We start from the raw sequence: 17,793 nt of genomic DNA, 5'->3' as shown, positions 1-17,793 counted from the left end.
TATATATTTTTAATGAGCAAATGAAAAGGGGAAAGAAAAAGGCAATGTGAAGAAAGAAAGGTCACAATATGAGAGTCACTGATCATAACCAAACAGGACAAAGGAAAAAGAAAATTAGATGATGGACATTTCCATGGTTTTTGTTTTGTTTTGTTTTTTCCTTAAGGAAAACAAAACAAAACAAAACCAAAAACAGGACAAAGATGAGAGGGATGAAAAGACAGAAAGAATGAGTAAGATCATTCTGTGAACGTTAGTTCAGCACTCTTACCTCTTATTGGTGTACCACCTGGGTGGATAATATGAATGCAAATAAGATTAGAAAGAAGAAGCATTAGTACGAGAAGAAGGAGGCTAGGGCTTTGGAAGAAGAATCAAATTAGATTTACAGAATTAAATAAGGTCTTAAGAGAAACTTGAATTACTATACTGTTAAAACAGGAATATATTAGATAGTATTATCAGGTTATAAAAGCAAGTTGCATTGTACCACAAAGGGCAAAAAGGCTATAATTGGGCTGCACTGCCATTCTCAGAGTAGCATCTGAGTTCTTAGACGTTTGGTTATACAGGGTTAGATATGTATCAAATATGCCTCAAATACTTAAAGGAAACTTTACAAAACTGTACTTTTGACATATTTTAGGAAAATATTGGAAATTCTATTTAAATATATATATATATATATATCCATATATATATAAAAAGAGGATACACTGAAGTCTATCTCAAAACAAACACTGTAGTTTAGGCTGGATTATGGCATTTACTGTTCTAGATCTACGTGATACATGTGTACTGTTTCTTTTAGGTGTTGCTATGACTGATAAGACAACATTTCTGTGGAGGTGTGCGTGTGCGCCACTATAGGGATCTGGTGACTACACTGACTGTTAGTAAAATGCATGCCATGCATTTTAAGAATAATAATACTAATCATATAATAATTATCATAATCATAATCATAATATTCTGAATATGGAAATTAGTGGGGGTGAAGTGCGCTTCAGAACTAAGCACTTACCAATAGATTCTGGAGATTTAAATACGGAGAGAAGAAAGACAGCATAAAAATATTATTATATTCCTTATAATTTGGTACAAAGTTTTCAGTTAAAGCTTTATATACTAAATCATCTATGTCACATGTGAAAAAATCTTAATTTACATTAACAGAAGGTTAATTTACACAGTTCTGCTGACAACAAGCAAAAAGTAGGTTAACAAGACGATTTAACATCACAGGACAGGTCAAAAGCTGAGAATTCCGGGAAGACACGTGATTAAACAACTTAGATTCTACAACGATATCTACTACAATTGTCAAAGAAAAAAGCTCATTATATCCCAATGATCAATGATCTTATTTTGGGATAAGCTTTAAACTTGATAAATTTAGAGATGATTTTGTATTTTTGGGTTTTTTTTGTCTTGTCTTTAATTTAAAGAGAGCAAAAGAATAAACTAGGGCAGAAGGAGAGTGAGAGAACTGCTAGGGAGGTGCAAGGGGCAAAGAGAGAGAGACAGCAGCAAAAGCTGGAATCTACACCAAAAGCAGACTTCTGTAGATCCAGAAAATATAGGATTCATAAAGCTTTAGCGTGGACGCACACTACTGTGGCTAAATGTGTTGGAAAAATGCTCAGCCAGCAAAAAAACCCCAACTTTGTTCCACAGATTACCCAAAGATTTCATTTCCTTTATTTTTTTTCAGGTATAAATCTGCATGGGAAGAAGTACTGTGCTTTATGTATTTGTGAGAGGAAAGAAGATGTGTCCAAACTTTGCTAATCTTTGGTGAAGTCAAATGTGGAAAAGACAGCAATAAACACATTTTAGATTTTAATTGAAGTGTCTAATGCAGGTTTTGGTTTTGATGAATATAACCATTGGTACTCCTTGCAATTTCTGAATGAAGTCCAATGTTGAAATAAATTTGTTAAAAAAAATTAAAAGGAAAGAAGAAAGAAAGAGGAGAAAATGGATCCATCAAGTACTGCAAAAAGCAGTAAAGAAAAAAATTATCAAAAAATACAGTCACAGCAGTGAGCAATGTGGAGTAAACAGAAGCTGCAAAACACAGAGACAGACTCTATAGAAAGCTATGACAACATCACAGACATGGACAACACACTCAGTAACACAGAAAAGGAGAGGGGAAAGAGAAATTATTACCTATAAATAAAATTTTTTATAAAAAGGAAGAGAAAGAAAAGAAAGAAAAAGTGAGAGAGAACAACTCTGGGCGTTGGTGGAAACAGTAACAAGACCCTACCTGAGCGTAGCTGCTTGATGCGGCCATTGTTGTTGCTTGTGTCAACAGGTAAGAAATCTTTGAACCAAGTTATTTCAGGATCAGGATTGCCACTGGCTGCACATAACATGGTAGCTGTACGAGTTCGTTCAACCACCTTCAGCTGTGGGCCCATATCAATCGTTGGAAAACCTCGAGGAATTTGATCCTCTGAAAAAGAAATGTATAAATCGAGGGATGTCATGTTAGTTGTGCAGTACTGCATGAAAGACCAAATCATCTTCCTGCTTAATGTTCAGTTGTAAACAACAAACAAGTGATCAAAATGCTGATACAGAAGAAAAAGTTCATTAAAAAAATGGCTACAGACTTTATAATCAAACAATATAAAATCAGATGAGATACACTACCTAGCATGCAATCATTGGACTCATACTACAGTACCATACAACACTGACAGTGCCCTGCTTGCAAGAGTCTTTAATATTTTATGTGACATATCGAATCACCATGTCTACCAACAACAGAGAAAACCCCTTCTCTTTATACCAGAGACGTATATAAGGAAAGATGATGATGCAGTATAAGATCTGGCCACTGACTCAGAAGACCCAAGTTATGTTTCTTGCTTCTATTATTATTACTTATCTGCTATTGCTCTTAACATCTATTGCCCCTGAGCTTTGATTGTCCATCTTACAGATGGATATGATAGTGCTTTACTGCTACAGGGCACTGCTGTGAAGAGGAATGCATTCTATGACTGCAAATCACTGAGAAATTCTAAACATTGGAGCTCTGTGGATAGCAAAGTTGAAGTAGCAGGATAGTCATAGTGATATTGAATAGACAAATATTAAAATCATTTAAATAATAATTATTAAATATTAAAATACTCAAATACAACCCAAAATCATCGTGCTAGTGTGGTTAATACTGAAATATTAAAAAATACTGTACAAGAGTAATTTGCCTTCATAATGTGACAGCTGCTAGCAAGTACATTGAAAGCAAAGTAGGATCAGGAAATTTCTCAGAAATCAAGTTTGCATAGCTGCAATAACCTGTTTGAAATACACAATCTTGCTCCTCAATTCCACTGCAATGTGAAAAATGTTTTTATTGCAAAATAGTATTACTTCCACTCAAAAACGAAAATCAAAAATAACCAAAGAAAGAAAATCAACACTAACTATAAGCCACATGTTATTAAACATGTGACTAGTCATTACTGACTGGCAATTGATTAGGGGATAAAATTAACAGAAGAAATTGTTCAACATTTACTCTCTTTAGTTAAAAAGTGTCATATTTTCTATGAGGTCAGACAAGTCTTCAGAGTTTTCTGAAAAAATGTATAGCAAGCAAGTACAGCCTACAGATCTTCGTAGTTCCTGGGGGATGATGTTGCTCATGAGCTACTTAATTGCAATGCAAGTGCAACATAGATAACCACAGAATTACAGAATTGTTTAGGACCTTAAAGGGCATCTACATTCGACCCCTCTTCCATGGACAGGACCCTCTTACACTAAACCAAGTTACTCAGAGATACATCCAACCTGGTCTTGCACACCTGCAGGGATGGGGTATCCATAACCTCTCTGAGAGTGCTTCACCACCCTCAGAGTAAAGCTTTTCTTTCTAAGATCTAATCAAAACCTACCCTCCTTCAGCTTAGGGCAAATCTCCCATTCCTTATCCCTTCTGAAAAGCTCCTCTACAGCCTTCTGGTAGCCCCCTTTAGGTATTGGAAAGCTTAAGAAGTTTTCCAGAGCTTTGTCCTTTCTAGGCTGAACAATCCCAACTCCCAGCTTTTCTTCATAGAAGAGGTATTCCAGACTTTTCATCAACTTGTGGCTCTCTACTGGACTCATTCTAACTAATCAGAGTCTTTCTCGTGTTCAAGGCCCCAGACCTGGAAGCAGTACTCCAGGTGGGAGTCTCAAAAAAACAGAACAGAGGAGTATAAGCAAATCCCTTGACCTCCTGGACATGCCTGTTTTGATGAAGCCCAGGATGCAGTTGGCTTTCTGAGCTGCGAGTGCACATTCCAGGGTCATATCAGACTTTTCATTCACAAACAGCCCTTTCTCCCAAGGGTAAGTCTCAATCCATTTTCCACTAAGTCTGTATTGGTGCTTGGAATGGAATGATCCCAACACTGGTACAGAACCTTTTACTTGGCCTTGTTGCATTTCCTCAGGTCCCACCTTTCAAGTCTCTTAAGGTCAATTCACATCCTTCAGTGTATTGACCCCACCACACAGTGTCATTGGCAAACTTGCTAAGGGAGCACTCAATCCCACTGCCCGTGTTGCTGACAAAGGTGCCAAGTAGCACTGGTCCCAATACAAATCCCTGAGGATCCCCAGCTGTTACTAGCTTCTAACTAAACATTGAGCTGTTGACTGCAACTCCAGGAGTGCCATCATCCAGCCTATTTTTTATCCACCAAGAGCTCTATCTGTCAAAATCCATGCCTCTCCAGTTTAGAGACAAGGATGACATTTGGGAGAGTGTCAAAAGCTCTGCACAAATCCATGTAGATGATTTCTGCTGCCTTTCCTTGTCCACCACTGTAGTAATGCAATCCTAGAAGGCCAGTGAAGCCATGTTGGCTGTCAACAATCACTTCATTATCTTCAGTTCTCTTAGTATAGCTTCCAGAAAGATCTGCTCCATGACCTTGCCAGGCACTAATGCTAGACCGTATGGCCTGTAGTTCCTCAGTCTTCCTTATTTCCCTTTTTAAAACTAGGGTCATGTTTTCCTCTTTCCTGTTGGTGGGAACTTCACCAGACTGCCATGAGTTTTCAAATATGATGTGTAGTGGCTGCATTCTTTCATTCTAACACTCTAGTAATAGGAGAGGTCCCTGTGTTTCCATGATGCCAATTAAAGTCACAGACCTGCAGGCATCCACATTTCTAGCACCACCCATGCTGCACATGTAACACAAAGGGTTTTTAAGCTGCTCCCCAATGAAGCTGACTTTCAGTTTGGTATGGCTGGAATGTCTTGGCGCTCAGGTGCTCAGGTGCTGGCATGCATAACTTCTCCAGGCTCTTTCTGACTCAGCCATCTAACTAATATATGTGGGATGGCATGTTGTCCCACACCTTATCACTACTATCACTAACCTGCTGATATCTCCCTCTTCAATCTAATTTAAACCCCTATCAATAACCCCTGCTAGCCCATGACCAGAGAATCTCTTCCCCCTTTGAAAGAGCTGAATTCTGTCTCCATTCAGCAAGCTGGTGCCATGTATAGGCCATCCCATTATCAAAGAAACCAACATTTTGGTGATGACACTAGTAATGGAACCACGTGGTTCTTTCAGTGTTAATACCTGCAAACGGAAGAACAGAGAAGGAACCTGCACCTGATTCACCAGTCATCCCAGGGCCTTGGTACAGTGAACACAACTGTCCGGCAAGCTTCCACGACTCTTCAGAACTAGGATTTCTACCAATCAGCTGATAAATGTCAAATCATTCACCAGCCATAGGCACTTCCCAAAGAAGGGTATGTTTCATGTCTGCTTATAAAAGTCTTTGCTTTGGTATTAGCTGACAAGATTTGACTTGTGACATAGAACAGAATTTTTATGACCTTACCATTCCTACTTGGCTTATACAGAAAACCCTAGAGTCCCTTTTGCAAATACCTAAGTGTACAACAAAGATAATCTGTCTCGAATGTTAATAGGATGGAGTAATAAAGAGCCTCCCTTTCTTACTTTTAATCAGGGCAATTAAATTCCATCCATCTGCCTTATGCATAGAATCTCTTTGAATGAATGCTCTTCATGAAATTTTCATGAGAAACATCACAATGTAACATTCAAATACCCAGAACTGTTATATTTCTGACAGTTGTGGCTGGCATCCAACCTGGCTTTCAGGTATCTGGCAATAAACCCAGATATTCAGTATCAAATGGACCAGGGAAATAATGAAATTTCTAATTGGAGGGCTTATCACAGTGGATTTAGTTTTTAAGATGTTAATTATTTTTTTCTCTAAGTTTATTCAAGATTTGCACAACTGTCTTTACACTTTAGTGATACCAAGTATGATAGATCATCAAACACTCTATGAAACAAAGCTGAGCACCAAATAATTGAACAATTGCATCTCAGTCACAGTAAGAGAAAAGTAACTATGACAGAATTTTTATATATTGGTACCTCTACAATTTTATGTGAGGTGACAAGAAAATACTTTTTACTAATCATACTTCTTACTAATCAATTAAATGTTCATTAGGCTCTAAATTATAGTATATACTGGTCTTCCAATGTAATATTCAGTTCTAGTCAATTAGTGGTCAATTCATCAACAATTTAAATCAGACCTGACTTCTCAAAGCCATTTGATACTGTCATTTTGAGAGGCCATTAAAGGTCAGATTTTTCTGTCCTTGTGGCTTAGTGACTTATACATGTAATACATGTATATATACATGTGTATATATGTGTATTTTATTTAGGATGACAGATACAAGTGATTTAGAAATAGGCCACATTCTTTCAATGTGTCTTAAAGGTGCTGAATTTCATTATTGGCATTAAAATAATGCATTTAGTACTGCACAAGTATAATTTCCAATCACTGATGAATTTCACAAAATTTATTTCTCAGTGTATGATCTGAACAATGTAGAAAACAATTACAAAGAGAGGTTACCAGATGGGTCCCTAGGAGATAATGTTACAAAACGACCTTGCCTCACTTTGTATCATGCTTCTTAGTATTTCTCAACCCTCTGCATATTTGATCCGTTTGACATTGCTCACACAACGGACACAAAATGGACAAAAACCCAGAAGCTGGAAGCCTCTGTGTTGCTAGAAAGTTATGATCCTCCTGCCATTACTGGAACTTGGTGGGATGTGACTGGAGGATGGGTATCGAGGGCTACAAGCTCTCCAAAAGAGACAGGTGAGGAAAGAGAGAGGCAGAGGGGTCACCCTCTACATCAGGAGGTAGAACAAGTGTGAAGAGCTGCTCTGAAGAACAGCCATGAGCAAATCAAAAGCCTGTGGGTAAGAATCAGGGACTGAGGCAACAAAGGGAACCTTGTGGATGGTTTTAAGTACAGACCCCTGATCAGATGGATCCTTTGAAGCCTTGTTGCTCCAGCTATAGGCAGCATATTGCTCACAGGCTCTTGTCCTGCTGGGGCACTTCAGCCATCCCAAAATCTGCTGGGAAAGCAGCACAGCAAGCTGCAGGCAAGCCAAGAGACTCTTGGAAAGCATGAGGGATACTTTCTGGAGCAAAGGAATAGACAGCAGCTCTCCTGCTAGTCCCAGCTCTTCCCCTGTCTAGAGGAGATGCAATCCTGGATCTGATGGGCACCAGTGTAAGTAAGCTGATCTTGAATGTCAAGATTGGAGGGAGTCTGGGCTGCAGTGATCATGCATTGGTGGAGTTTGCAGTCCTGAGGGATATGGGCCAGCCAAGGAACAGTTAGGCCCCTGAGCTTTAGGAAAGCAGACTTCAGCTCTTCAAGGAGCTATGCAGTGAGATCTACTGGGAGACTTCCCCTCAGGGACAAGGGAGTGGAACAGAGATGGCAGATCTTTAAGAAATCCTCCTCAGAGTGCAAGAGCTGGCAATCTCCAGGAACACGAAATTGGGCAGAGAAGGCAAGGGAACAGCAGGGCTGAATAGGGAACTGCTGATCAGACTGAAGGGAAATAAGCAAATGGACAGGCAGCTGAGGATAGGATAGGTGGCAGCCTAAGAAGAGTAGAGGGATTAAGCATGGTTGTGTAGTGATGAGGTCAGGAAGGTCTAGGTGAAGCTGGAATTGAACCTGGCAAGGAATTATTCAAGGTCAGGTTGGATAGGGCTCTGAGCAACTTGGTGGAATGTGTCCCTGTGCATTCTAGAGGGTTTGGAATTAGATGATCTTTAAGATACCTTCCAACACAGACCATTTTATGATTCTATGATTCCATGTTCATTAAACAATATCCTTGCTGCCAGTTTAGTAATTGCTTCGCTTCCAAGAAACTTCATTGGAAAAAACACTTTAGCCTTAGCCTTTAAATTCAGATTTCAATATAAGTATACCTAAAACAAACGTAAAATACATAATTTTATTTGTTGCTGCATTTGTCCTAGAAGTGAGCTTGCCCTGATAAAAGGAGTAGCACTTAGGGTAGAGACTCAAACTCAGTGTTTTTGTGTGAACAGTAATTTTGCTGGAGTGGCATCTTGAAAATAGCCACAAGTTAAAATTATGCTTTACCAAAAAAAGAAACCATACTTATTGTTCAGTGGTATTGAAAGAAAAAAGGCATAGCTGTGCCACAATTATATATTATAAACTCTGTTCCACTCATCATTTAACTCTACTTCCTCTCATCTTAAAGAAAAAACGTGCTGTTATAATATTTTTTGATTTTTTTTAGTGATGTAATTACTTAATAAAATTTCAGGAACTTCCCAACCTGTGAAGGTATACTGTCAAGACTACGTATATACAAAAGTTGGATCCAAAGAAAGAAGAGGATTTCAGTATGATGGCTTTGACCCTTTGTGATAAACCTGCATGTCTAATATACAACACAGCTAAAGAAAGAGGAAGACAGTCATATTTAGCCAGGATTTGTGCCACAACTCCTTGACATTTTGACTTCTTATTCTGTAAAATGTTACTTTCAGATCATGTGTAGGTCCTGCTGGCATCAAGCAGAGTGTTAGCTTTTAGAAACAGATTGAGTCTTGAAGTCTTACATTTTGTATAGCTACCTTACTGGATCACTCTAGCAATCATCATAATGTTTTAACAAGAAAGACTGAATGGTGTGAATAGTCTTCTGAGTTACAGTACAATATTATGATATTACTATGAAATGGATATGAAGTACAAATGTGAAGTATCTAAAGCAAATCGTTATGACTTTGGTTTTGGATTAATGACTATAAAGGCAAGGTAATACCACCAGGACTCAGGACCAGACAGTTATCAAGAAAATTGGCAAGTAGATTTGTTAAGTATTTAATTTCATATTACGTATTTTCACAATTGAAACTTCCATGTTCCAGAATATGAATCTGGAGTTCATATTCATATGTAGACCAGAATATTAACCTGTAGTTAAATCTGTGTGATCTGCCTAACTAAAATACATACTCACAGTGTTTGACTGTGCCTCTTGAAATTTTTGCTTATGTAAACCAATTATTCTTATTGTGCAAATGGAAGATGGTTCTCTACTCTATTCAGGAAGAAAAGAAAGTGAATCTATTTTAAGATTCACTGATAGGTTTGCCACAGGCAAATTTTAGTCATTCTCTAGCTCACAGAATAAAAAGGCACACATGGAACTTTCCCAGAATACATTATAGATACTGAAGATAAACTGCCACAATAAAGTTTATTATTTCAAAGAACAATGTAAATAAAGCTTTTATTTTCACTATTCCAGATGGCAGCAGCATATAATTTGCACTGTTTTGACATCATGACCGTATTATTCAAAATCATTCTTCTTCCTACTGAACTGAATGCAGGATTGAGAACAGTAAAATCAAAGAGACTAGAGGAGGAACTAAAATCACCATTTTGCAGTGAAGCTGGTGTTCTGTACTATTATTGAAGAAACATGCGTATAAAGGAATTGAAAAATAAAACCAGAGCCAATTCTAATTATACATAAAAATTAAATTGGATTTCAAAGATACAAAGCATCAGAGAAGTGCCAGTTAATAAACATTATTCATACTGAAACACTTTACAAAGAAAATTTTGGCAAATAGACGTAATTATGAACACATAATAAATTATTTTGTGGGCTCCTTTGTTCAAAGTTGCTATATACAGATGGATACTTTTTCTTAGTGGTGCTGTTCGTTAGTTAAGCAGGGTAATGGCTACACTAGAAAAATAAATCTTGGTATCGGTTGGGCGTTCTCTTCAATTTCACACAGTTTTAGCACACAAGGAATGTGAACTACGCATTGATAAGATGATCAACATAAGAACAGCTGTCCATACCATTCCATCAAAACCCATGAATTTCAAAGTATCTTTGTATACTGAAGAGATGTGCAAAGCACATTTTGATACAAAAGAAAACAAATTTGTTTAGTAGCTCTGTATGCAATTACCCTGCAAATTGCAAAGCAATGTCTATATAACAGAACATAGAGCCACTTAGACTGAATTATCATTTGTATGAATGTTGAAGCAGCAATTTCACATTGCATTAAGTCAGTTAACATTCATTGTTATTAGCATTTAGCTTTAAATAAGTTCTCTGTTTTAACAAATGAGTGCACTGAGCCTTTGAAATTAGATATCTTCATAAGGACATGAAAACGGAAAAATGAATTTGCACCTTTCAGCAGTTCTCAAAATCTGCATAATTAGATTGCATAGAGCAAGCTTTTCCCAAAGTGACCTGTCTCACTCACAATGAAATACCACTCACTGTGCTTTAACAATGACTTTCTGAAACAACAAGAATTAACATTTGTAGAGACATCACTCATATGAAAACACATGCCTCAAAGTAAGGGTTTATTCTCAAATTTGCACACAGGCGTGTCATAGCTTAGAGCAGAGCATATCATCTGAACATCAATGTGCCAAAATTTGGTTATGATTGGATTTTTAGATGTCTGTTTTTTCTGTTCCTTTGGAATGTAACAGGAAATACAAACAAGCTGTGTCGCCCCAAGAAAAAAACCCCAAAAGGTAGGGAATCCAAGCATCCCTACCAGATATCCCTTACCTAGCACAAGGAGAGGACTTGGAGTCTGAGGTAATGAAACAAAGGCAGAGAATGTGGTGTTTTAAGAGCAGGGCATCATATATTTAGGAAAAGAAATGCTAAACTTCTGAAGCAAAGAGGATACAACATCCCACATATTTCCATATGCAAATATTCACAAGGAAAATATGAAATATGATGGATTTTATACTGGTGAATGAAAGACAAAAGGACTGCAAAGGGCAGCAATACGAATTTCCATGATTACTGTTTCTGATTTAAGGCTTAGTTTCCAGACAGGGTTAGGATTTAGATTACACTAAATCGGGGTTAAATTGAGGCTTGCCAAGAATCAAGATCAGGAAAACAAAAAAACATGCTTGCTCTATCCGGTCACTATCTGAGCTTTTACATCCTCCTGACTTTTATTTGAAAAATAAAGGGGAAAGCAGTGCAATGCAGGCAGTCATTTCTTTAAGCCTTAATTTTCACATCACATATAGCTTTATGGTGAGGTAAATAAGGAGATGAGTAGCAGGTTCATATGTACACCAGAGCATTTGCTAGTAGCCTGAATATACTGACTGGTCCAAAACACATAAAAGCATTATTTTTCTTTCCTTCCTTTCCTTTCTACTCCTTAGTACTCTGTGTTTATAAATACATATGACACTTTCTGTAAGTCATTACTTTGTACTCATTCTTGAGCATAAACCAATAAATCACGGCAATCAAGTTACAATATCACAGTTTGAGAACCAGGTAGAAGCATCTTGTTTTCTTGCATTCAAAAGAGCAAGAGAGAAAAGAAGAAATAAGAGCAATCTGTCAAAGGATTTCTCAGACCATATAGTTTTCCTCTCCCTTCTTCTTCATCATGGCCATTCTGTTACTGATGTTACATTGCTTTCAAGGAATTCATAATCTTCCTCAATGTTTTTTAATGCAGCCTACACACTCTGCAGCCCAAACTGTTAACTACAAACTATACTAGGTGCATTAATGTCACAGCTGCAGAATTTAAGAACCTGACAGAGGAACTTGTCAAAACCATTAACTTTGTCTAGTATTGTTTTTAAAGGAGAACAATACTATTTTCTGCATTTCTAGCTTGGCATCAAACTTGTACATTTTAGAAAGAGAAAGGGATATTTTCACTTTGGTAGGTGGTTAGAAAGATGCCCCAAAAGACCCACTGATTAGCTCCCTAAAAGAAAGAAATGAGGAATAAGGGTTATGAAATTGTATCCCTTGAGTTTTAACAAAATATATTTAGTTCATGATGTTAAAAGTACTTTTGGTGCAGTAAATTAAACAGTAAGGTAGTGTCTATGCATTTCAACTGCTTTTTTGGTGCCCAGCACAACGCACCTGTACAGATGTAACAATCTGAATGTGACTGCACCATTTCAATAAACAGCAAACACAAGTATGAAAAAAGAAAACAACACAAGTCCTATTACAGCTGAAGAGACAAAAGAGATATGTTGTCAGAACAGAAAATGAACTTTGGAAAAATGCAGTCAAAGAAGATATCCCTTGAAATTCAGTACTCTTCAGTTTTTACTAGTGTTATTCATCCAAAATATGAATAATTTTTCTACATTCAATGCAGCATTCATCTTCATTGGTCTGAAGAGCACGCTTACAATATTCATAATGCTTACATGATTATAAATAGGTGACTGCAAAAAAGAAATAGACACAGTGGCTTCCAATTTTTATGTTTTCTTTGCTTGTTTTATTGTAAGTCTTTCCACTACGAACACGTGTCTATCAATTAAGAAAACACTGTAAGATGTAAGACATAAAACAATGCCTTGTATCATGTACTCCTAATATATATAAGCAAAAAGACAGAATCCAAAGTACTGATAGAAGTTAAAACACATGAAACTGTATGAACCTTTGTATGAACAAAAGAAAGGAAGTAACTCCTTTATGAGTAGATGGTGAATTTCTCTGCTTGGCTATGCAGGGAGTGGGTGTGCTCTAGACTTCACTCTTCATATGCTTGAGTATGAGGGAGGAATTCCTCTCACTGCTTGTGTGTGTCACCACTTTTGGCAACATTCCCTTTCCCAGATACTGAGAAGATGCCTATCTTCTAACAGCAGAGAAGAAAAGGTGTAGGAAAAAAGAGAAGGGATCAGATATGAATTACTTTTTTGTTGGGGGGTGAGTTTCACTACATAAAGTAAGTTCTTTATCCAGACAAGGATGCTACAGGGGGAAAACACCATTGACTTCTGGTCTAGAAGGATAAAGAAGGACTTTCTCTCTAGCAGATGAACACATTGCTTAAAATACAGCTTTTCCCAGTCCTCTGGCAAGTTGAATAACTACTGCTGATAGAAAACCTCTAATGAGCTTGGAGTCACACAGAACGTCATATTAACACTTTACAGTATACACATGGCTAAGGCAGTCAACATTTCAAGGTTTTCATCTCATAAAGACTCTAGGATTCATGACAGCAAAGGTTCATTTTGACACCTAAACCCAATGTTTAGAACTCTGGCCTGCGACTTTGAGTCCTACCTGAGATCTTGCTGCTGCTCTAAGATGAAGTAAGTGGGAATAGTCTGATTGAACATGCTTCATAATAGTGAGTGCTGCTATTAGAAATGATAGATAATGTCTGTAGTCTGAGTTATTGTGTGGAAGAAAATGCTCAACACCCCAGCATGCTCTGAAGCATGGCAGAGGCCCTGCCTTGAGCTTGCACAGAGGTGATGCAGCACTTGCTCTCATCTGTTGGGAGCTTGCTCCTGTCCTTATGCTCCTCAAAGACATTTCTCACCATAATATTCACATGGCCTTGAAAGAGGTATTGTGAATGACTGTAAGCTGAATGGAGCACACTCAAGCAGGCACTCTGGAAGACTGAAAAAGAGAGATTACTTTAAACATGACACTTTCACATTTGTCAAGCAACAACGGCTAATATTTCCCATGGAACTGTAAATGAGGAGTGATGTGGGAATTCATTCATAAGATGTTGAGAACATAAGAACTATACCAGATTTACTCAGCTTTGCTATAACTCTTGCTACAACTTACTTAACTAATTCAAGTAATCACAATTTATATTGTCAGCAATTTGAAAAGGATCCTGGCTAGGAAGATAAGATGTTAAAAAGTGGGGTTTTTTTAAAAAAAATCCTCTTTTGTATCAGCACTATCAAGACCATATATAGATCAAGGTTCACACCTCTAAGCACATCATAATTATTTTAACTACTTTTTCATTATTTTAAATGATTATGAAATTCAGTGCTACCTCTAAAAAAGGTAATGGAATCAAAATCCACAACAAGCAGCGTAAATTGAAATTTGTTAGTCTAGAGTCTGAGTGAATATGTTTAAATTACAAGTAAAGTGTGCTCCATAATATTTTTAAACTTTTGCAGAGTGAATATTAAACTGATTTTATGTATAGTACAGGTAAGCTTTTTATTTTCAGTTTCTGTTGATTTTCTCACCACCTTCTATCCATCTAATAAAAGGGTTCATCTAATAAAAAGATCATCAATCATTCCTGATCATTTTATGAGCCATGGTTGTTTCTAGTTCTTTTTGCTTTGATTTGTTCTAATTTTTTGTAGAAGAAATTTCTGCAAATGAAAATTATAATTAGTTAACAAAAAAACAGAAATGCTTCACTTCCGGTGGAATATTTCACTGGCATGTACATAAAAAAGCAGCTGTTCATCATAGCTGGAAGTCATGGACCTAAATGAATTCTGGGATAATGCTTGAATAGGCCAGTGTGGTTGCCAGAAGGGCCGAGAGTCATCATGTCAGACAGGGTGGGTAGGGGAAGAGAAACAGAGAAAGAATAAAGAAAGTTTCATGTTATATCAGTTACTTGCAAATTCATCACAAACTGTTTTGTGAAGATCAGTTAATGAAGTCAAACAGCTGTGGAGAGCCAGTTCCTGCCTCTGAGCAGACATAATGTGACCAAGTCAGCTTAGTATAGCATTGTATATGTCAAATACATCAAAAACAGTGTAACCACAATAAACCTCCACAACAACTTTGTCAACACACTTAACATCTGCTAAGTTGCATGAAGAAGGTACAAATTAAGAAAACAGAATGCTTGATAACAGAAGATGTGAATGTGTCCAGTGGTGAATTAAAACTCAGAGAAGGCCCTATGCTACAGAAGTAATGCAAGCAATTGACTGAGAGGGCCAGGGTTATATATGCTTTCAATATTAGAACTGTTTCTCTTTTGATTTATTAGTAGTAACATCTGTCATCCATTTTACAACAATAGAAAACTCATTTCTTTTTGAAAAAAGAGATTGAACTATTTTTCCTGTAGGCTGGAGAGCTAGGCATGATGATTTTTATACGTACTCCTTAGAAGCAACTGGGAACAAGTCAGATGTTACAGTAATGGAGAAATAATTTCTACCACTAAATAAATATATAGCAGTAAATCTCAGACCACACAAAAGTAAATCAGTATTCCAATATTTTTTGTACCTGAAGAAGACTTAAAAATCAATCTGTGTGTGCTAAGTAACCTTCTGCTTTTATTTCATTATGACATTCTATTTTGAGTATTTGAGTATGTATCACTTTGATACAATACAAGCTGTTCCATTAAATGAAATGTAAGAGGGTTCTAAAAAGAAGGGCTAGTTGTTTTTGCCTCTTCTGTAACTTCCAGCTCCCAGCTCCTTTGGCAAATGAGGAAAATATTCTGCTAATATATAGGTAGTTTTTGTGTGTGTGTTCTCTCTTTAAATATTGTGCTTCTGGAAAAATTTTGTCCCAACTATTTATTCTGATGCATCCCAATGTTCATCCTTTCTGATTTTTAACCTTTAATATGACACATTTAAGCCTTCAAGACCTATTGCAGGTATATGTCCATAAACACTTTTATCTCCAAAGCACCACCTTAACATCTTACTGTCCTTTAAAAACCCAGTAACAAACTCAAAGACCACCAGGAAGAACTTTGAGAAAAAACAATCTCTTGTTTTGGATTCCCAAAATGTTTATGTTTCGCTATTATCAGTTAGGCCAACATTTTCTAATTCTCTAACTCTTTGGGATTTGGCAGCTGGCTTTCCACAAAAGTCAGCATCATGTGAACTCAGGCATATTGGGGTGTCACCTTTTAAAGATTCACCACTCTAGAGGCAAAGGATTCCTCATCACAGGAAACAGAGATGTCTCTTCACTTCTTCACTGAACAAAGGGCTTCTCAGCTCTGTTCAAACATCTCATGGGACTACAAGAATCACAGATTCTAATGCAATATTACTCAATCCATCACAAACACCTTTGCTCAAAAATCCACAAATAAACAATCATCTCCCCAAATGCATATCTTTCTCATGATTTGGAGGGATAATCTACATATCGAGTTCATTTCCAAGACTCTAACTGATGTCCAGCTAGCAGGCAACTCCTCCATCCTTCCTCAAATTAGTCTTTCACTCTCTCTCTCCATGTGACGTCATGCTGGGTCTTCTCTATGTTCACTCTGCCCATTTCTCCTCTATCTCAAGAAAGAGTTAAGCTTAGAAAGCTTCAGGTTGCCACAAGGGTGTTAAATCTGCCCAGGCCTGTGATGGTCCTGTGATCTCTGGGCAGCAGCTTCTCCAGCTGCTGCTCTTCAGAGCGGCTGGGCTTCCCCTCCCGTTTTCCCCTGCGCCGGAGGGGAGGGAAGAGGGGGCTCTGCCCACCCCTCAGTGGTCAATTGGGGTGAGCTCGACCCAGCTGGCTCCCTCCCGGCTCAGCTGGCTCTGGAGTGTGAGCAACCTCCCCTCCCCTGCCAGGAGCCCATGGAGCCCGACCAGGCCTCCGGCCGCCTCCCCCAGCGGACAGGGGCAGCGGCGGGGCCCCCGGGCCCGGAGACACAGCCAGACCTGAGCAGGCTGTCCGCAGGGGCAGGGAGCGGCAGCGCCCGGCCGGCCGGGGCCGAGCCAACACAACGGCCCGGCTCAACGTCACCTGTCCAAGCGGCAGAAGGAAAAGGCTGACTTGGACTCACTCAGAATTTTATATGGATATTCCTCAAAGCCACATCTAGCTTCCTCATTGGTCTAACAATATGTCAATATTCAAAAATGAACTTTGATAGGTGCCTGACTCAAAACAATTCCAAGGTCCTGAAAGGGGACTGTTTCCACTTTAAGTAAAAAAACAAACTGTGTCAACCTATAACAATCAAGAAAACATGTAGTACGGCTAAATTTGGTGATGCGCAACATATGCAAGGCCAATGTGTAACAGCGTGAATTACGTGATTTCTTCTGAGTACCTCAGATAAGCTATAGAAGGTTTCTCAGATCTTATTCTTTCCTACCTTTTTCAGTGCAAGGTAAAAGTTCTTTCCAATTAAGGTAAAAAAAAAAATTAAAAAGGTATTATATATGTAACGTGATTTTGCAAAGTGTTTCAGAAAGCAGACTTATCCATTACAGTGAAAATGGGTACAGTTTAATCTTTATAGCTCCATAAAATTAGAGTAGATTTTTTAAAAATTCATAAATTATTTCTTATTTTCTACAATAATTTGTAATATTCAAACCACTGCACAATGAAAAAAGATCTTTGAAAATCCATTTTCAACATTCTGTATCATATAATAGTACAAATTACAGAAAAAATCCTCCATATTTCCTAAATCTAGGTATTCTGTTCACAGTAATCATATGCAGAAAATTATTTCTTGATTGTCTTCCAATGGCTTTAAAAGCTTTTCACTACATAATTTGTCCAACTTAAAGATACTGAGTAGTCTCATTGAGGAAACTGACTGTAATGGAAC

General features: G+C 37.7%; 1 protein-coding gene across 1 annotated transcript in view; it reads right to left on the bottom strand.

The window, feature by feature from the left end:
- The window catches only part of PTPRD (protein tyrosine phosphatase receptor type D), a 369,891-nt gene that overhangs the window by 141,069 nt on the left and 211,029 nt on the right, over positions 1-17,793 (bottom strand). Inside the window, exon 5 of the mRNA XM_063422525.1 lies at positions 2,276-2,464. Within this exon, the coding sequence (XP_063278595.1) occupies positions 2,276-2,464 (189 nt within the window). The remainder of the gene's footprint in view (positions 1-2,275; positions 2,465-17,793) is intronic.

This window comes from Prinia subflava, chromosome Z, assembly GCF_021018805.1.
Source record: "Prinia subflava isolate CZ2003 ecotype Zambia chromosome Z, Cam_Psub_1.2, whole genome shotgun sequence".
NCBI classification, from domain to species: domain Eukaryota; kingdom Metazoa; phylum Chordata; class Aves; order Passeriformes; family Cisticolidae; genus Prinia; species Prinia subflava.
The sequence above is the reverse complement of the archived record's forward strand: the minus strand, read 5'-3'. Positions and strand labels throughout refer to the sequence as shown.